The sequence below is a fragment of the Apium graveolens genome, chromosome 7, assembly GCF_009905375.1.
Source record: "Apium graveolens cultivar Ventura chromosome 7, ASM990537v1, whole genome shotgun sequence".
Classification (NCBI taxonomy): Eukaryota; Viridiplantae; Streptophyta; class Magnoliopsida; order Apiales; family Apiaceae; genus Apium; species Apium graveolens.
In genome coordinates this window covers 185,833,170-185,854,575 of record NC_133653.1, presented here as the reverse complement: position 1 = coordinate 185,854,575, position 21,406 = coordinate 185,833,170, and the positions used below count along the sequence as shown (strand labels likewise).

The following is a 21,406-nucleotide window of genomic DNA, read 5'->3' as shown; positions in this document are numbered from 1 at the left end:
TATTGGCGAAGTAACCCAGTCAAACCTTCAGCACAAATTATATATAGATACGGAGAGATTGGATCTCCTTGTCTAATCCCCCTAGTCGGCTGCACCTCACCAAAAACCTTTCCCTCTCTCACAAAGCTATACGAGACCGTCGTTACTAACTGCATAATACGAGTTATCCAAAGCTGAGGGAACCCCATTTTTTGTAACATTAGCTCAACATATCTCCACTCCAAACGATCGTATGCCTTAGAAATATCTATTTTCAATGCTGCTACCCCATCAGTCCCTTGAGTTTTTTGATGAATGTAGTGATTAATTTCAAAAGCCAGCATCGCATTATCTGTGAGAAGCCTACCCCCAATAAAAGCAGATTGATTAAGAGATATTATGGAGTTTAAACAGGGCTTCAGTCTGTTGGCAACTACTTTCGACACAATCCGCATAATCACATTGCACAAAGAAATAGGACGTAGATCCGCAACCTGTTTTGGGCATTTAATTTTAGGAATTAGACATACCAACATTTTATTCACTTCATCTGGCAACCTCTCATGTTAAAGAAAATCTCGACAGAACTTAAACACATCTGCACTTACTATGCTCCAGTAGGTTTGGAAAAAACATGGGTTAAGGCCATCTATACCCGGTGCTTTTTCAGGATACATAGCAAACACTGCTTCTTTCACCTCTTGTTCAGTCACTTGCTGCAACAACGCATTACTTTGCTCCTCTGTAATTTGCTTGAAACGAATTCGCTCTGGTAAGAGTTCATCCGTATTGTTTGCCAAGAAAATCTCATCAAAATATTTTACTATAGTGCCTTGAATATCCTCCTCCGTATCACGCCAATTACCATCTGCATCCTTCAACCTGCGAATTTTATTATGCTCCTTTCTCGTGGATGCAAATCCATGAAAAAATCGAGTATTGTTATCCCCATGCTTCAACCAATACTGCTTAGCCCTTTGGCTCCAAAACACTTCCTGTTTCTCCAATAATTTCAAGTAATTCCATTTCGCCTCATTATACAGATTCACGCCATACGCATCCCGCCTAGATCTCATTCGTTGCATCTCTTTTCGATAAAATGCCAACTTCGATTTTAGGTGCCTGATTATACCTCCTCCCCATTCCTCCAACTTCAAACAACACCTATTCAATTTTTCCATCAGATTTTGAGTTGCAGAATCAGTCCAGCACTGTTGGATGAAATTACGACACTCTGTTTCATGAATCCATACGTTCTCAAAAGAAAACGACGACCTTTAGGCATGTACACTTGTCTATTTAGCTACAAACTTAAAGGTTTATGATCAGATGTCGAGACCTCATGCACCTGAACTACCGTATTTGGAAACAACTCAATCCATTCCTTATTGGCAAAACCTTTATCCAATCTCTCAACTACCCACTTGTCTGTTCCTCTAAATCGTTCCCAAGTGAATTTCTCCCCTTCATATCCCAAGTCCACCAAGTCACAGTCATTTATTGCTTCTGAGAAACCACTTAGTAAATTACGTGGGTGACCTTGACCTCCAACCTTCTCATCAACTGTCATTAAATCGTTAAAATCGCCAATAATACACCATGGCAACACCGAATCTGTAGCCAAGTTTCTTAACATATCCCAGGCCTCAACCCTCCTCCCTCGTTCTGGAAAGCCATAGTACCCAGTGTACCTCCATTTGCCCAGTACCTCATGATTAACCTCGAAGTCTATGAAGTTCTAACTACTATTGGTAACAACAATACTCCCCTCATTCTTCCAGAGGAGTGCCAAGCCACCTCCCTGCCCCCGCGCTTCAATAGCAAAGTAACCTACAAAACCAAGTTTATTTTTAACCTTCTCTACTCGATCTTTTTTATATTTTGTTTCACTAAGAAAAATAATGCTGGGCCGATAAAGATTATTCATCTCCTTTAGTAATCTAACTGCTCGTGGGTTGGCCAGCCCACGACAGTTCCATGCTATAAGGCTCATAATCCTAGGCGGGCCTGGGCTCCAGGACCCGCCATTTGCAAGTTTAAATGATCTGCCATTTGAATTTGGTTATTTATTTCCTCCTGATTTTTCTCCTGCTCTTCCTCCACCTTATCCTCCACTCTTTTTCGTTTTGGGTCGCATACAATCTTCTCTCTTTCCATATTATCACTTTCTATATTTTTGCTTGTAATAATTGATTCACCAGATGCCCTGAAATCTCTCCCCTTAACTGCCACACTTCCCTTATCCCCGTGATTTTCTCTAACCACCCCATCAACCTCCATGAATCTTGCTTCTTCCTGTTTGTCGTTCTGCACCACCGTCGGCGCCACCGGATTTGTCCACATGTTGCTATGAATCCCCGTATTTTTCAACCACTTAGCGCCAGTGTTTAGTTTTACAGCATTTTTTGGAGGAGCTCGCAACCATACTCCATAAGCACGCTCCACAACCTTATCCGAGTTAGCATAGACAACACTACAATCACGTTCAGAATGTCCCAAGATGCCACAAACGAAACCGAACGTCCCCAACCTTTCATATTTGAAGTTAAACCAGTGTAAACCAGTGTCATTCACGGACTGCATATATTTATTTTTTTAATATTAAATAAATTTATTTAAAAAATTATTTTGAATTGATTATTAAATCTGTTTATTTTAAATTTTAAATGATATGAATTCATGATATTTATATTAATACATGTATAAAAAAATACAATGTCTCCATTATGTTTGGGATCTTTAAAAATACTATTTTAGATAGATTATTACTTAATCGACTAACTATTAGAGCTATTTAAAAAAAATATTAATTTGATGTAAAAAAACAACAAATATAAATAATAATTGCTAAATACAGTAAATAATTGCTTCACACAGTAATAAGTAATTACTATAATAGCCTTCCTCATTTTCTGTGCAACAAAAATAACTGTGCATGTTTAATGTTATACATTTGATTATTTTCAGTGTAAATTTGGGATAAATAAATATGTACACTGTTTCTCTGATTTTTTTTTATTTTCTAAGCTTGTTCCGATCCGTTTGTAATTGTTATGTTTAGATAGTAAGAGTCGTCAAAATAAAATTTTATTATTTTAAAATTTTGATATCTATTTTGGAAGTTTTTAAATTAATTCAAAATATTTTTTATAAATTATTAGTTGAAAAAAACATTCTTTTTTATAAAAGCAAAATTTTAACAATCTTAATAAAATCTTGAATATCAAATACTCACTCCGCCATGTTCAATTATATACAGTTTTTTTCAATTTGCGACACACATTTTAAGGTGAATAAAAAACATATTTTAATAACTCATTTTAAAATTTTCTTTTTGTGTATTAAACTTCAAATATCAAAATTTTATTTAAAAGAAAAAATAAATTAAAATAATTTATGCAAATATGTTATAAATGAGCGTTATCCTCGTTCTCAATGTATATTTCGTATGGGACGAATGAAGTACATAATAATAATAAGTAGTGTTGGATATATTAAATTGGTAGAAAACTTCGATATTCCTCTGAAATATATGTAATCATATTCGGAATAAAAAGGATATTGAAAAATAAATAGATATTTTAGTATAATTTTAAAATATAAAAAAATTATATTAAAAAGATAAATAAAAATTATGTTTAAATGAAAAAATGTATATTGAGTAATTTGTGAGCTAAATTTAAAATGTTCTAAATACTAGTACTAGTAGAGTAATAAAAGCAGCTAGTTGAATTCTGTGCATATTAGATTCACGAGGCTATGCATTTAACACCTCAGGTCTCTTAAGCTCCTTAGTCTTTCTTCTAACCACATTGATGTAGGAGTTCACACATAGGGGTTTCAACGATGGAGATTAACAGGTTTTTATGGAGAGCCGGATAGAAATCTGAGACAAAGAATGTGGGGCTTGCTGAGAAACTTTTCGCGGGATTCAAACTTATCTTGGCGTGTTATAGGTGATATGAACAACATTATTAGTCAAGAGGAGAAGAGAGGGGGTGCTGCTTACCCTCAACGTCTTATTGATGGTTTTAACAAAGCTCTTGAAGATGCAGAGCTGAAAGATCTTGATTTATATGGCCATCCATTTAAATGGGAAAGAGGTCGTGATACTGAAGTATGGATCGAGATTAGACTTGATCGAGCACTGGTAACTAATGTTTGATGGGATATATTTGCACTAGAAAAGTTATATAATTTCGAAGTTTCTCCGTCTAATCAGAGTCCAATTTTGTTAGACCCAAAAACCGGTCGTCTGCAGCGTTCGAATAGGCGTTTCCGGTTCGAAAATGCTTGGCTATTGGAACCTTTATGCTCACAAATTGTTAAGGATAACTGGGAGGTTGACATTACTCTTAATATCATGCAAAAAATTGCTCTTTGTGGCGAAAGTTTAGAGGTCTGGGGAAAAGAAATCACTGGCTGTTTTAATCGCAGAATCAGGGATTGTAAGGAGAGACTTCAACAGCTCAGAAGTGCACGTGATGCCCAGTCCTCGAGGATGTATAAAGAGGCAAAACAAAAGCTATTCTTGATTTTAAATCAGAGGAAAATTTTCTGGAAACAGAGGTCTAAACAGCTATGGCTACAGTCAGGTGATAAAAACACGAAATATTTTCATGCATCCTGTAATGTTAGACGTCGTACAAACCACATTCAGAAACTCAAAGATACCGACGGCAGTTGGGTGGATTGGCAGACTAATTTGCAGCAGTTAATCACAAGGTACTATCAAGACTTATTCACTGCTACTAAAAGTTCAGAGGTGATCGATTGTGTAACTGAGTCAGTGAGTTAAGCTCAGAATAGAGAGTTGTTAAAGGAAATCTCTGATGACGAAGTAAAGGTAGCTCTCTTCCAAATGAATCCAGATAAAGCGCCAGGCCCTGATGGCATGGCGCCAGGTTTCTTTAAGAAGCACTGGAGCACTGTTGGGAAGGATATCATTAAGGCGACTAAAGAATTTTTTGCTACTGGGGATCTACTGCAAGGCTTAAATGACACTAACATTGTGTTGATACCAAAGAAGAAAAATCCGACAGTCATAGGTGAGCTTCGACCTATAGATTTGTGTAATATTTTGATGAAGATTATTACAAAAGTTATGGCCAACAGCTTAAAAGAAGTGATCAATGATGTTGTGTCGGAAACACAAAGTGCTTTCATTCTAGGTCGTTTGATTTCGGATAATATCATGACAGCCTACGAAGTTATGCATTATCTCAAATGTAAGAAAGTAGGGAAAGATGGTTTTATGGCGCTGAATTTAGACATGAGCAAGACCTATGATCGAATTGAATGGGATTTCTGCGAGCTATCCTTCTAAAGATGGGGTTTTCGATGTGGTGGGTGCACTTGGTTCTTCAAAGTGTTACTACGGTTCAGTATACAATAATGCACGGTGAATACGAAATGGGTCTAATAATTCCTATGAGAGGAATTCGTCAAGGCGATCCCCTCTCCCCTAACCTGTTTATCATTTGTGCTGAAGGTCTGTCATCTTTGATTCGAAAGTACGAAATAAACATTTGATCCATGGAGTAAAGATCTGTCGAAGAGCTCCCACAATCTCGCACATGTTATTTGCCGATGATATTATTTCTACTGTAAAGCTGATACTTCTGAAGCGTCGAATGTATTACAGTTGTTGAATGTGTATGAGAATGCTTCAGGTCAAAAGGTGAACATTGACAAATCATCAGTATTCTTCAGTACAAATGTTATCGAGTATTATAGATAAAATATTTGCATGACATTACATATGAGAGAGGCTGATGCTCATTGTAAATATTTGGGTCTGCCAAATATTATAGGGCGAAATAAATCAGCGATGCTGGGCTTTTTGAAGGATAAAGTGATGTCAAAAATCAGAAGGTGGGATGGTAAAACTATGGCCCGATCGGGAAATGAGATTTTGGTGAAGTCAGTGGTGCAAACCCTTCCATCCTACGCCATGTCTGTCTTTTTATTGCCTCTCCAGATCACCAAGGACATAGAGAAAAGCCTGCCAAAATTTTGGTGGACCTCTAAGCCAACAAATTCATCGCACATAAGTTGGATGAGCTGAGAAAAGATGTCAAAACACAAAACTGCAGGAGGCTTGGGATTCCGCAATTTCAGAGATTTTAACTTATCCATGTTGGGTAAACAAGGTTGGCGTTTTATGACCAATCCTGATAGCTTAGCCTCGAAAATTTATAAGGCCAAATATTTTGCTGGTGGAGATTTTCTTACTTATAGCTTGGGCCATAACCCCAGTTTTATTTGGAGGAGCATCCACGCAGCAAAGCAATTACTATTGGAGGGAGTAAAATTAAAGATAGGCAATGGAGAAAGCATATACATCTCAAGCCAGCCTTGGTTGCATGATGACACCAACCCGTTTGTTACTACAGAGTCTCCAATAATTGAAAATCAAAAAGTCTCATCTCGGTTCTGCTTAGATGAAGAAGCATGGGATGTCGAGATTATTGAAGATATATTTAATGATAGAGACCAATGGCAGATTCTAGCTATCCAGTTAAATGAAGCAAGTCATGAAGATGTGATGTATTGGTCACTCGAAAATTCTGATAACTATTCCGTCAAGAGCGCGTACAAATTTCTTCAGGTGCAAAAGGGTGCTTGGAGTGTTCAACATAATTCTGGTATTTGAAAACTTTTATGGAGCGTGAAAGCTCCTCCAAAGGCGTTGAATCTGGTTTGGCGTGCGCTTTTACAATGTTTACCTACACTGTCTTAACTGCAAAGCAAACAAGTCCCGATTCAAACACTCTGTCCAGTCTGTCATGGTGAGGAGGAAACTATTCTGCACAGTCTGGTAACATGTCTGTTTGTAGCCCATTGTTAGAGTCTTCTCAGAGTAGTGATCAGCCGAGGTCAAAACATGAATATTATTAGTTGAATGATATTGATGTTGAGTTCGGGCTCAGTGTAGCAGCGTGTAGAATATATAACGCTGTGTTGGGCCATCTGGAGGGCTCGCAATAATCTAGTATAGAACCAGAAATTCTCATATGTTAACAAGATAGTAGCAGCAACGAAACGGTACCTTACACAATGGACAATCGCCCAGAGCAGATCTTCTAGCACTTTTCTTCAACCACAGGCTAATGGAGATGAAGTGACTTCCTGGGCAAAGCCCCAAACAAACATAGTTAAGGTGTCCGTTGATGCAACTATTTTTGAAGATAGATCTTAAGATGGTTTCGGAATGGTCGCTAGAGATTTAGATGGAAGATTCATAGAAGCAAAAGTCATAACTGAGTCGAAGTGCACTAGCCCGGTTCTTGAGGAGGCCATAGCTGTGAAGGAAGCCTTAACCTGGATTTATCAGAAAAAATGGTTATCAGTTACCCTAGAGTCTGATTGTTTGGTTATGGTTCAAGCCATCTGGTCTGTAAATCCAATGCGGTCTGTTAGTCCCTTAACAATATAACAAGAATTACAGAAGGGGGGTTGAATGGAATTATTGAAACTTTTTCTTGAATAAAAATTATTCTAACTCAAATATATATATCAGTGTGAATTGATTAGCAGAATGCGGAATAATCACTTGAAATGAATCAAAACACAAGTAATTAAAAACAAGAGTCTTTAAAAACTTTCTGATGGATTTGAATGATTCCACCAGAGATATATAATATATATCGAGAGAACTCTATGTGCAAAAAGCTCACAACTGCTTACAAAAATGAAAATAACTAAGAATGAGAGAAATGCTAAGAATACAGCTTACAAATATTTCTCTCTAGGTTCTTCAGTTTCTTAGTTCCTTAGTTACTATTCTAATTGCTGCTTCTTAGTTTATATAACACCAAGATTACAAAGTAATAAGACAGGATAATAAAACAAAACTATCAAGTCTATTACAATGCTACTTCATTACTATATTCCAGCATCTTTGAATATCTTCATAATAGCATGGAAATGGCAATGCTTCTTTGTTCTCGAAAACCTAGTTGAATAGGCTACCACATTCCATTTGCATACACTCGACGCATGTGACTGTGTTGTCACTGTCAACGGATGTTTGAATTCTTTATCCGTTGAGTACATGATCATCCGTTGATGGCTTTGTTGATCATCCGTCGACAACTTTGTTGATCATCCGTTGATAGCTTTATGATCATCCGTCGAAGCTTTGTTAATCATCCGTCGATAGCTATTTTGGTACTTGATTTCATTTTATTTATGCAGAATTATAAGACATCATCTATGTATAATTAATCAACCTATTCTGCATATCTAGTTAAAGTCAACATGACTTATATGCTACTACAGAATCTATACAAAGGTGAATGCAGAAATGTGCTACAGATTTATTGTTACATAAGCTACTCACTCGATGGATAATAAATCATCATCCGTCGGAACTATATTGAGTCATCCGTCGGGACTATAATCCTTATCCGTCGAGTTCTACATTTTCACTAAGTAAAATCTACCAAGGTGTTTTGTTAATGAAATCATCAAGTACACAACATATACACAACAATCTCCTCCAATTTATGTCTACTGGAATTATAGCCATAAATTAAGAGATACTTGATGATAACAAAACACCCTAAAAATATAACTTTAAAAGAGAGTAGATAATACTGAAAAGTGCTTCAATTAACAAAATGTACAAAGTTTAGCTCACAGTCATTTTCAAGGTGCTCCTCTAGCCTGAGCAGATTTATCTAGTTCCTTGAAGGTCTGGATCTCTTTCCAAGCTTTCTGTTGTTTTCTTCAATCTGATTTTGGAGCTGCTTGTGGAATTCCAGTTCATCAGATTATGAGAGATTTAGCTTTTCTTGCATTTCCAAGAGAGTCTCAATGCTAGAGATGCTCAATTGGTCTTCTAATCTGAAAAAATTTCTCACTCCTTTGTTATCCATAAACTCCATCAGCCAGTTGGGCCTTAGATGCACTCTTCTCCCTGTGTAAGGGATAATTAGAGTCTTTGGGAGTGAATCTTTAGCTCTAACACTCCTTAGTTCTTCAATCTTCTTTATAACCAATCTTCTTACAGTAACATTGAACCCAAAGTTCTTCTTGAAAGATGAATAAACCTTAATCAATACAACTTGGCTTTCTTGAAGGATCCTGTGAAGTGGCCACTGAATCTCCTTTCCTCCCTTATACTTGAACACTAACCTTTCATGTAGATTTTTGTATGCATCAATTCCTCTCACTTCATCTAGTTCATCTAGATAGAGGTTTAGATCAGAAAACTCCTTGATGTCACATAAGTACAGGTAATCTCCCTTATTGGCTTTAGATTGAGCTTTGACTAGAGATTTGGATTTGAGAGGTGACAACTTCACTTTCTTGACTGCTCTTGACTTTGTTCTTTTTGGCTTGCTAAGGATTGGCAGATTAAAGTCAGGAATTGGTATGTTCTCCCATTCTATTGGTTCATCCTTAGGCACAATAGGTTCACCATGAATGTTCCTGTAAGGATCCACCACCTTGATATCTTCAAATACCACATAGGGTTTTGTTGCTTGAGTTGTAGTTGGAGTGGATTCCTTGGGAAACTGATTCTCCAATTCCTTATCAACAATGTCCAGTTTCCTTTTGGTTCTTTTAGCCAATTCCTTGATTCTTGGAGCTTTCTTCTGTTGTTCAACTTACTTCTCTGGATCTTGAGATTCAATGATTTCAGATGGCTGAGTAGGAATTTGTTGTGATGAATTTACAGTATGTAGTTTGGTCAAGATAGTAATTTGCTCTTTCTTTTGTTTAGCCTTTTTAGCATCTAGAGCAACTTGCTTCTTTTCCTGCTTCAATCTAGCCTTTTCTTCTCTCTTTGCTTCAGCAAATTGTGGGTGTCCAGCCACTATACAAATTTCTTTCCCATTCCTGAAAACTTTAGGAATTCTTTTTTTCAAAGCCGAATCAGCTGGATCTTTGTAGAAAGCAATTGACCTTGACAGAAGTTTCTTCTCATCAAGCTTAGGTGTCTCATACACAGTATCCAAAGGGTTCTTCAATGATGATTTTGGATAGTTCACCCTTGGTCTCAGAATTATTTCAGCCTTTGGAGATTTGATGCAGGATGACTGTCCCCTTTCCAGATAGTTCATGCTCATCTCATTCACAGAAATCTGCTTGATTTGAGAGTGATGGATGGCTGAATTTTTTGGCTCCTTTACTAGCCCAAATTTCCTTTGTATATCCTCATCAATCTTCTCCCAGTTGATTGGCTTCAACTACTTCATTTCAGCTGCTCTAATGTTGGTTGCTACTGTATTTATCAGATCTATATTATCTGTAACTGGTGGCTTTGAGATAGTAATTGAAGGCACAATTACTTTACTGATTTGAATTTGAAGCCTCTCCCCCTCACTTGGTCCTTTCTCCCCCTTTTTGTTATCATCAAGTTGAGTAGAGGAGGAGGTTTGAGCAGCCACCAGTTTTTGAAGTAAATCTGTTTGTTGGGCTTGATGAAGATGAATAGCTATTAAAGATGCTTCCATGGCTGTCATTCTTGTATCCAAGGTATCTATCTTGGTTGCAATATCAGAATTTTTCCTTAATTGCCTCTTGATGTCAAGCATTATAGCTTCAGGAAGCTTAGAATCCATCTTGTCTGAAATGGCCTTCTTCATCTCCTCAATATCACCCTTGATGGTGTTTACATCCCTAGCATGTTGGAAGCCTTGAATTTGTCGAAGTTGCAGAGAGGCTAGATGTACCTGAAGGAACTTCTTGGTCCTGGCATTTGTAGTAGTTTGAAGAGTAGTATTTGTCTGATTGATTAGTTGGATCAGGGTTGTCTTGAAGTAGTGCTCATCACAGTACTTTGAAAATGCCCATGATGGCATACCCGATCTTGAACTGGAGCCTACTTCTCCCCCTATGTCCATTGCTTCATCTTCACTATCCCCACTTCCATCACCAAAGAAATCAGCTGAACCACCAGTCTTATAATCCACATCACCAGCTGTAGAGGGCAAAGCTGTGTTGGCATCCTTAGCTCTTAGCATAGACCGTGTGGTATGCACCAGATTGAGCATCCTTTCTGCATTGTCATTGCCCTGTTCAGCTAGAAGTTGATAAGCTGAACAGGGTGAGTAAATGCCTCAGCATCAAGGGAGGTGGAATCTATAATAGCTTGAGGTTGCTGAGATAGTCCCTCCCTGTTTGCATCCTGAGCATTCATTGACTCACTAGCAATGACATCCATCCTTATAGCTCCAGTACCTGCATTTCTCTCGTTTTCTCTCTTTTTTTGCATCAGGGTCTCACCCTGGCTCCCCACCCTCACACCCTCACCTTCACCATCTAAGGTGGGACTCCTCTCACTTTCTTTTGCCAGTCCTGAAGGAATGGACTGCATAGTTTCACTCATTTCCTCTCCTTTTTCCTGGGAGCAACCCAGACTCTCACTCAAAACACTCTTCTCTCTCAATCCTAATAGTGACTGTACAACCACTAATTCTTCTGCACTTGAAATAAATGAAGTTTGAGGTGGTGCAGAGACACTCGACGGATGAATGATATCCATCGGGTGAGTGGTTTTGCTATCCGACGGATAACTGCTGTCAAGCTTATCCGTCGGGATACAGTCACTACTCGACGGATGAGCAATATCCATCGAGAGAGTAGAAAATGAATGAACTAGGAATGAAAACTATTGTGGACTCTGTGCTGATTGAAGATATTTTGGGCACATATGATTCAACAGTTCCTGAAATAAATAGCAAGTGAGCCAACAAATCATCTAAAATATGATGCTCACTTGCACTAGATTTTGGCTTTCCCAACAAAGTTAAAGAAGGGGAATCAGGAATTGATGTGTTTATCATATCCACATCCAGAGAGTTTGTGGGTGAGTTTGGTGTTTGAGGTGCTTCTATTACTAGATATTTTGGCTGTGACTCCACATTTATTGGAGCCACATCAAACTGAATTTATGAAGGTGCAGGGACTGTGTCTTTAGCACCAGTTTGCACAGTGTGTGTACCCTGTGCATCCCCAAGGGTTTTAGATTTTTTCTTTCTGGCATAAGTTTGGGGTGAGATTGTGTCCCTAACCCTCTTGGCCTGTGCTCTTTGTTGAGAGCATTGTTCAATAGCTACATCCTTTTGGGAGGATGCAGCTAGAAATGAGCTTTTATCCTTTTTAAGCACTGCAGTATGTTGGGAAACTGCAGTGTGGCTAGGCTGGAAACCACTCAACTCTCGATCCTTATCCTTAGGGTTTCTTTTATGTTCACCCCTTCCCTCACCTGCCTTACCCACCTGCACACTCCCCTCTTTGGTTTTGGTGGATTTTACAACTGGCATCTTTTGAGAGATACCAGAGGGGGCTTTCTTTGATTTGGATTTTGAAATTTTTGTTGGTTTGGTAGCTTGGGTAGGCAACTGTTGGGTCATTGACTCAGTTGCCATAGCTACACTAGAAATCAAAGAAACTAGTGAGGTTGGAATAGTAGTAGGGATAAATGAACTTACCTCACTTACCTGAGGTGCTTCCATTACAGGGAAATAGAAAAGTGACACTTCTCTGTGATGATTTGCCCTGTTCAAATCTGCAATGATTCTTCTCTCTTGAACCCAACAATCTAATTTGTTGTTAGGGTTCTCAAGCACAATTCCCTCAGAGAGGTGATTAGCTAACATCATAAAGAATCTAGCATAATACACATTCTTACCTCTCTTAATTAACTCTCCTAGTTTGAATCCCAACTCAAATAAAACAAGGCCACTAAAATTATAGAACCTATCTGTAACTAGCATGTAGAGCATGTTAAGCATGGAGATATTGACTGAATCAAAATTACTGATTTACCCTAAAAAGACCTTTGTCACTACATCACACATAAAACTCCATTCTTTCCTAAGGCCCAATCTCATAATGTCACTTAACTTAGAAGTAGAAAGAGCATAGTTCATGGAATTAAGCATATTGATTATGTCAGTGTCAGTGTGTGGTGAGGTTACAGTGTTATCAGGAATCTTGAAACATGCTTTTATAACATCACTATTGATACAAAATTCCTTATCTTTAATAGTGAGTGTGATTGTCTTATCTGTTGAGTTGTATGTAGCAGTAGTCCACATCTCTTCAACAACCTCACAGAAAATGGTGGGTGATTCCAGCATGGCATAGCTAAGCTTACAGTTCTGCACAAAATCCATCATTTTGTGGTAGTCACCAGATTGTTGAATCCCCTTATTTACTAGAGCAGTAAATTGTTCTTCTCATAAATAAACCCAGTTTGAGACATAATCTTGACAACATGCGCAATTGTTAGAGAATAAGAGCTTGCAGAGAGAGAGAGAGTAAGTGCTTTGAAAGAGAAAGAAATTGGAGCAGATAATTTGAGAATGATAAAAGAAAAGCAATGGAAATGAAATAAGATTTTATACTATCTCAAAAATAACTGCCAAAAATAATAAAGTAAAATAAAGTAGCCAATTAAAATTGCCTAAAATAGCCGTTTAAAAATAAACTGTAAAAATTTCACCCATTATCCGTCGTGTTATGCTTACAAACTGTAAGTATACTCGATGGATAATGTTCAGGAAGTCAATGGCTAAGATTAGGATAATTCGACGGATGAGGATACACTGTTATCCGTCGAGTCATAAAATATTCCAGAAAAATAATTGACTTTTATTAGCAAATTATATTCCGACGGATGATCAAACTCGATGGATAATGATCATCCGTCGAGATGTAAATTTTGACTTACCCAAAATTTCATCCAAGACTGAAAAATTAATTAAATTTCTGGCTGCTTTTCAACTTGCAAATTATCTCATAAAGATTTAAGAATAATTAAGCATACCTAACTCACTTACCAACCTTGAAAAGGTGGATTCATCTAGTGGCTTGGTAAAAATATCTGCAAGCTGCTTCTCACTTGGAACAAAATGTAGTTCCACAATACCATTTATTACATGTTTCCTTATAAAGTGGTACTTGATATCTATGTGCTTTGTCCTTGAATGTTGTACTGGATTTTCAGTGATGACAATTGCACTTGTGTTATCACAGAAAATAGGAATCCTTTCAACTTGCAAACCATAGTCTAGCAATTGATTTTTCATCTATAAGATCTGTGCACAGCAACTGCCAGTAGCAATTGTTAGGTCACACACACACTGTAGAGGGGGTGAATACAGTGTAAAGTACAATCAAATCGAACTTTAATAACTCAAGTAACAGAAAACAAACTTTATTGAAACAATGAACTCTGTTACAGTATGGAACTGTTACCTCTCAGTGATGAACAAATATCACGAGAGCTGCTAGGGTTATAATGAATAATCTTCTCGAATATGATAACACTTATAGTGTAAACCCTATTGTTAGGGCGAAAACACGCGCTAATATTCACGCAAGTATACGCGTTCGCAAGTAATATAGAATACTTTCTAGTTCGTTCCCTCAGAGACTCAGACTAAATTATTGTCTAATTAAACTCACTCACCAATGTATGATTACTTCTCAATGTTAAGATAATAACACTTAAAATTGTTGATTAAATATTAACTATAATTAACTACTTAATTAACCACTTAACTAACACTTCAATTTATCAATAATAAAACACTCATGAGATCACAACTTCATTATTACTTCCTTCTATAGCCATTGTTATTACCTTTAGCATGTGACAGTGATGATATTAATCGAATAACACGAAACTAATAAAAGCCAACTTTCATTGTACTAATACCATTCCACCAAGCATCCACAATTAAGATAGAAGTTGAATAGTCATCAATTATGTTGAGTTCCTATATGTCTACAGAAATTGACAACACAACGATTTAAGCACAAGTTATTCCTTTTTGATTACATAGGGCAAATAAAACTGTTAGAGTTACCCACTAATCATGCACAACGTACATGAACCTATGCTAGCATGGCAAGTTCTAAATCTCAAGATCCACCGTCGCTTCACAAGAGATTAATGTGATATCCCGTATTTTCAGAATTATTATTATTAATATTTGAATATGTTTATGTGATTTTCTGATTTAGAAGGAATAAAATGGTGGATATTTTATTCCTATTTGACGAGTTTGTGTTATTAATTGGTAATGTGCTAATTGTTGAGTGCTATATCGGTCCTTGTTAATATCTGAAAATATTTCCTTAAATGTATTAATTTCAAAAGTTTATTTGAAACCCGATCATTTATTGATATCGGTAAATTGAGTTCGTTTAGTAATATTAGGGATTGGATGGATATTATGTCTGCTATGTGTTGTATGTAATATTAATTGTGTGTGACTTAGTTGTGATTGAGGATTATTTGTATTATTAATTACTGAGTCGTATCATTTTGTTTTTGTCTTTAAAAGTGATTTTATTGAAAATCTAATTTCATAAATATTTAAATTATCTTTCAAAAATATTTTTATGACTTTATAATTACAATAATTATTTTTGGGATTTTATAAAATTTAGAAATCAATATTTCATCAATTATTTAGCCCTGTATGATTTTTAGATTTCATTTATTTATAAAATCCATATTTAATTCCAAAATTCTTCAAAAATTATGAAACTCATATTTATTTAAGTTTGAAATATTCTGAGAATTTCAAAATTATTTTGGGAATTTTTAGGATTAATTTTAACCGCGCGTTGAATCGTTTAATTGATAAAAGCGGGTATAAATTGTGTTTCAAAAATTATTTTAAAATTTCGAAATTTATGTTTTTATAAACTTCGGGATATTTGTAATATTTTAAGACTATTTTTGTAATTTTCTGAATTTGTTTCAAGTGCAGCTCGGTTCATTAAATTGTGTAATGCGGGTATAGAGCGCAAGTCAAAAATATTTTAAAAATTATGAAAATTTTATTTTACTAGTTTTCTAATTATTCTGAGAATTTTAGAATTTTTTTGGTAATTTTCTGATTTTATTTACCGGCGCGTTTATTCGATAAGTTGAGAAATGCGGGGCAAAACAAAATTTTCAGATATAAATAAGGATACGTTGCTGTGATCTGTTTGAAAAAAAAAAAAAAAAAAAAAGAGAAAACGTGGCAGGTGGCCACCACCCCACCTGCCACCCGTGAACTAAACAAACCCCCCCCTTTTACCAAAACAGTTTTTTCCCCCTCTGTCTCTCTGTCTCTCTCCCTGTTTATATACTTTTAATTTTCAAAAATTCATATCTCTCAAACCGTTCATCCAAATTTCAATTATTATATATATAAACGATCAGCGCTTCGATACCTACGCATAGGTATATATATTGCAAGGTTTTGAGAAGAAAAATTGCGGGGCATATTTCCGTTATATTTCCATTTTAATTTATTTTCGGGGCGTAGAAAAAGAGTTTGGAGGTGGTGATTACTCCACATGGCATCTCAGCGTGTATATATCTATCGCTATTAATTTCGGATTTTTCTGGAGATATTTTCCGGACATCAGATTTTCTCCTCGGGGTGATCAGAATTTATTTTGGGTAACGATTCCGAAATTCCGCCTTCGTACTTGTGTATATTATAGCATGTTAGTGTTTATATATTTATTTCATAATTTTTAGAAATTGTTGGAGAAGTCACTTTTGGTCCGAGTTTTGGTTCAGGTGGCCGTGTTATTCATTTCTGGAGTGTTTATATGCGTAAATATAAATTATTGTGTTGATTGTTGTTGGTTGTGTCGATATGATATCGACTGGCATTCCGAGAAATAGAGGAGGTGCTGTCCAATTTCCAAGAAAATATTATTTTAAATTATTTTCCAGGCTCGATAATTCTTATAAAATTATTTTCGGGTGTTCGAGCCCTATTATTTAGTTATAAAATGATTCAGAGACCTGTTTTAATTCCGAAAAATGTTCAAAAATTCATATTAAATAAACCGTTCGTCCGTTTAATACGAAACGAACGCGTACAGACTCAGAAAAATATTCCGCTTTCATTAAAAATACTTTCGAGACCCAAATCCTTTTTGTTTCGAAAGGTCGTTTGTTTTACAAGTTATTCTGAGTCGATTATTGATCGAAAAATCATATTTTTGACCTGATTTCAGTTTTAAACATATCGAGTCGACCCTTTTGACGAACTGAGTCATATGTGATATGAATTAAGTGATACATGAGTTATGTGCTTATGTGCTATGTGAATTATGTGTGTGTGTGGATTAAGAGTCCTGTGTTTGTCTGTTATATTTATATGTGGGCTATCGTATGGGTAGACGATAGGGTTTTGACGCGCCGTTCGTCAAGTAATTATCATTTAGACAATTAAAGTTGTATCTTTTAATTATAGATGCGGATCATTCGAGTTGATCAGGACAAGACGTTGAATAAAGAATGAGATGGAATGGTATTGGGCATCTGGCTTCTAGCAATCGCAGGAGCAGTCAGTCAAGTGTTGAAAAGAAGGATGGTGATGTTTTAAAACAGAATTTCAGAATAGATGCGTGTTTGCGAGTGTGACTAACTGCTAAAAACCCAAAGGCAAGTACCCCTGATTTCACTTATCATTCAAGTGACGTTTAATTCGATTCATATTATGCAAGTATCCCTATCATCACTTATTGTTCAAGTGATATTTATTTTAAATCTTATCATGCAAGTGTTGCTTTTCCTATTCTCAGTTTAGAATCGATAAATGTTTTACATATCGCTGAATTATCATGCAAATATTCTTCTGCTATTCTATGTTCAGAATAGCTAAGTGATTTTACTTATCAACTTATTGGATTTACAAATGTTTTGGATTTTGAGAAAGATGACGTTGTTTTGGTTTTTCTGCCCAAGTAAATGGGGGAATAAAAGTTTTTAAGGGTGTCGAGTATTATGACCCCTCTCAATAAAATGTTTTTAATATTGGATGGTTGCGTAAGAGGCCGTGGCGGCGGTCCAGTGTGAGCTATGTGTTATACAGGATATAACACCTTGCTAGGCCGATATGTGCTTTGGGTGCCCCTTTGTTTAGTTGGATATGCTTCGGCATACCGGTGTTGCTCCGCGGCTGATCACCGGCGGCAACACACCGTCGTTCGAGGATTCCAATCTAAATTATGATATTGTTTTGATATTCATAGAATAAATGATTTATCAACTGTTTCTGTTTTGGATTAACGGTGAAATGCAGTTTTGATTCAAATTCTGATTGATGTTGATATTTAAGTTGTTAAATATCAAAGGTGGTATTAATGCAGATGATTGATGTTGACTTCCCTATTTTAGCGCAGGTAGGTTGTGAGCATCAAAGTTCGTATTAATATCTAATTTGATATGACAACAAAATAAGTATTAATCTCAAGAGTTTGGTTTTGAGTAAAGTTTATGATTCAATCCATAATCATTGTTTCATGTTATTGTGGTTTACGATATTTCCGTAAACACTGTTTTACGAGTTTTATTCTCGTTATGATTCAAAGTATTGCTGAAGCACGTCGCTGGAAAATATAAAAAGGGTTTTTGAATACAATTAAGGAATCAATTATGAGGTTCCACTACTATAATTTTATGATTCAGCAATTATGATTTTTAAATGTTCTGCGCTGATGCAGATGTCGGTTTTATATCAAGACGACCCTATATATGTTATAATTAACTTGCTGAGCATTTCTTTCGCTCATACTTGCCTGTTTTTAAATTTAACCTCCAGTGAGGATTAGCTTGCGCTACTTAGCTGCGAAATTCGAGGAAGCAAAGAAGAAGCTCTTTGAAGGTGGTTGGTCCAGGATTTGCGGACTAGTGTAAGTTTTATTGTGTAAAGTTGTTTATATTATATTATATATAGTTGTATATTTTATTTGGGCCTAGTATACTTCATTTCGAAGTTATACTAGTGGGTTTAGTTTTGAGTTGGAATTTATTGAAAAGAGTTTTAAAAGAAAGTGAAAAATTTATTTGTGGAATTTGGATTTCTTGTTTCTAGAACTGTAACCTTAAAAGATCTTGGATTAGTTTGGGGTCATTTATGCTAAATATCTTCCGCTGGCATTTAATTTTGATTAAACAGGTTATTTTGGATTGAGGTTTCATAGTGACGACCAAATCTTCTGACCCCGGATTTGGGGGCGTGACAGGTTGGTATCAGAGCTGAGGTTATAGTAAACTAGAAACGAGAGTGTGTAGGAGTGTGTATAGCTATGTGAGAACGTTTGAGCTCATATCGAGTTCCTGTTGGACTATTGGATATAGTACCAACGAGTAAGTTAAGATAAGGCGTATTCGTTTGAGATGGTTGTGTTGAGCTGGATGGAACTCCTGGCAGTTGCAAACTTCTATTGTGGAATCTTTCGAGGCTACTACGTTTTGACGACGATGAAGATTATCGATATCCTTGGAACATGAAGAAGTGTCTAGAATCAGATGGCGAGTCAACTGGAGAGTTCAAATCGAAGATAAATATTAAGACTTTGGCAATACCTTTTCTTTCTATAATTTCTTTTGTCATCTCTCAAAAAGAGGTATCTTTTAGAGGATATATTCCCTAACACTCATTTTCAATCCTATCTGTGTTTTAAATGTGCCAGAGGCTGTCATGAAGCCTATTTTTCAGGTTTTGATAGCTCTGTCAAGTTATGATAATAAATTCCACTTTTCTTATTTAGTGGATAGTTTCTTGATGACGTGACACCATTTGCTTATTTGGTGACATAATTTTGTTTTCTGGATTTCATTTCCTTCAGAAATATCAGCTTTGAAATCTTTTCAGTTTATTCATTTGATTTTCAATTTCTTTCATATTCTTTCATTCTGACTGAGATGAACAACCCTAACTATAGGGGACACAAGGTATACCTGTCTGTGTGATAGGAGTTGGATGGGACGCCATCACTTGTGTGTGTTGTGAATACATGAAGGTTAACAACCTTTAGTAGTGTCTTAATTTGGACACGCAATACCAAGTTCGTTTGATCATATTGATCTCTCAGTTATTCTTTTATTTCAACAATACTTTTTCTCAAATTCAGATTTTGGTTCCGTTATGGTATCAAATTCTCTTCTTTTTGAAATTTCATGATTTTATCATTCCAAATATTCGAAGGTGTGCCAATCAAGTTAAGCTGAGTTATCCTGGTCAAGTCAAAACATGGTTATGTGATGGGATTATCAAGAGCAACACTGGATTGCAATGCGATTAAAATATCAGGGGTGTATAGCGAAGTCAATATGTTTCTTTATTTCTCTATCTCTCTCTTTCTTTTCTTCCCTCTATCTTTCTCTCTATTCTTCTTTCTCGCAATCAGTAAAGCGATTCTATTGAGGAATTGGTCAAAAGAGGTGAATGGAACAGTGGTGCACGGTGAAGCTCCTATAAAAGTTTTATTATACAAAGAATACAAGATTTATTTGAGATTATGGAAAATTGAGGTTATTTGGAAATGGAAAGTTGGCTAGAAGATCCCTTATTGCTTTCTTCTGCTGATTCCGAGGACGGAATCCTTATAAGGAGGGTAGATTGTGATATCCCGTATTTTCAGAATTATTATTATTAATATTTGAATATGTTTATGTGATTTTCTGATTTAGAAGGAATAAAATGGTGGATATTTTATTCCTATTTGACGAGTTTGTGTTATTAATTGGTAATGTGCTAATTGTTGAGTGCTATATCGGTCCTTGTTAATATCTGAAAATATTTCCTTAAATGTATTAATTTCAAAAGTTTATTTGAAACCCGATCATTTATTGATATCGGTAAATTGAGTTCGTTTAGTAATATTAGGGATTGGATGGATATTATGTCTGCTATGTGTTGTATGTAATATTAATTGTGTGTGACTTAGTTGTGATTGAGGATTATTTGTATTATTAATTACTGAGTCGTATCATTTTGTTTTTGTCTTTAAAAGTGATTTTATTGAAAATCTAATTTCATAAATATTTAAATTATCTTTCAAAAATATTTTTATGACTTTATAATTACAATAATTATTTTTGGGATTTTATAAAATTTAGAAATCAACATTTCATCAATTATTTAGCCCTGTATGATTTTTAGATTTCATTTATTTATAAAATCCATATTTAATTCCAAAATTCTTCAAAAATTATGAAACTCATATTTATTTAAGTTTGAAATATTCTGAGAATTTCAAAATTATTTTGGGAATTTTTAGGATTAATTTTAACCGCGCGTTGAATCGTTTAATTGATAAAAGCGGGTATAAATTGTGTTTCAAAAATTATTTTAAAATTTCGAAATTTATGTTTTTATAAACTTCGGGATATTTGTAATATTTTAAGACTATTTTTGTAATTTTCTGAATTTGTTTCAAGTGCAACTCGGTTCATTAAATTGTGTAATGCGGGTATAGAGCGCAAGTCAAAAATATTTTAAAAATTATGAAAATTTTATTTTACTAGTTTTCTAATTATTCTGAGAATTTTAGAATTTTTTTGGTAATTTTCTGATTTTATTTACCGGCGCGTTTATTCGATAAGTTGAGAAATGCGGGGCAAAACAAAATTTTCAGATATAAATAAGGATACGTTGCT

General features: G+C 35.6%; 2 protein-coding genes across 2 annotated transcripts; both read left to right on the top strand.

Moving 5' to 3' along the window:
* The first annotated feature begins 3,877 nt into the window (after window positions 1-3,877).
* On the top strand, window positions 3,878-4,777 carry LOC141674256 (uncharacterized). The gene is made up of 2 exons (XM_074480977.1): window positions 3,878-4,129; window positions 4,202-4,777. Exons 1-2 carry the CDS (start codon window positions 3,878-3,880, stop codon window positions 4,775-4,777), a joined length of 828 nt encoding a protein of 275 aa, XP_074337078.1.
* Window positions 4,778-5,307: 530 nt separating this feature from the next.
* LOC141674254 (uncharacterized) lies at window positions 5,308-6,046 on the top strand. Its single transcript, XM_074480974.1, has 3 exons — window positions 5,308-5,470; window positions 5,592-5,690; window positions 5,793-6,046. Exons 1-3 carry the CDS (start codon window positions 5,308-5,310, stop codon window positions 6,044-6,046), a joined length of 516 nt encoding a protein of 171 aa, XP_074337075.1.
* The last annotated feature ends 15,360 nt before the right edge of the window (window positions 6,047-21,406 follow it).

Excerpts from the sequence above, each read along its gene's own strand:
- LOC141674256 (XM_074480977.1), top strand. The coding sequence starts at position 3,878 with ATGTGGGGCTTGCTGAGAAACTTTTCGCGGGATTCAAACTTATCTTGG. Across the intron at positions 4,130-4,201 it reads TTAGACTTGATCGAGCACTG|AGTCCAATTTTGTTAGACCC; the intron begins GTAACTAATGTT and ends CCGTCTAATCAG.
- LOC141674254 (XM_074480974.1), top strand. The coding sequence starts at position 5,308 with ATGGGGTTTTCGATGTGGTGGGTGCACTTGGTTCTTCAAAGTGTTACT. Across the intron at positions 5,471-5,591 it reads GTTTATCATTTGTGCTGAAG|CTGATACTTCTGAAGCGTCG; the intron begins GTCTGTCATCTT and ends TCTACTGTAAAG. Across the intron at positions 5,691-5,792 it reads CAAATCATCAGTATTCTTCA|GGCGAAATAAATCAGCGATG; the intron begins GTACAAATGTTA and ends CAAATATTATAG.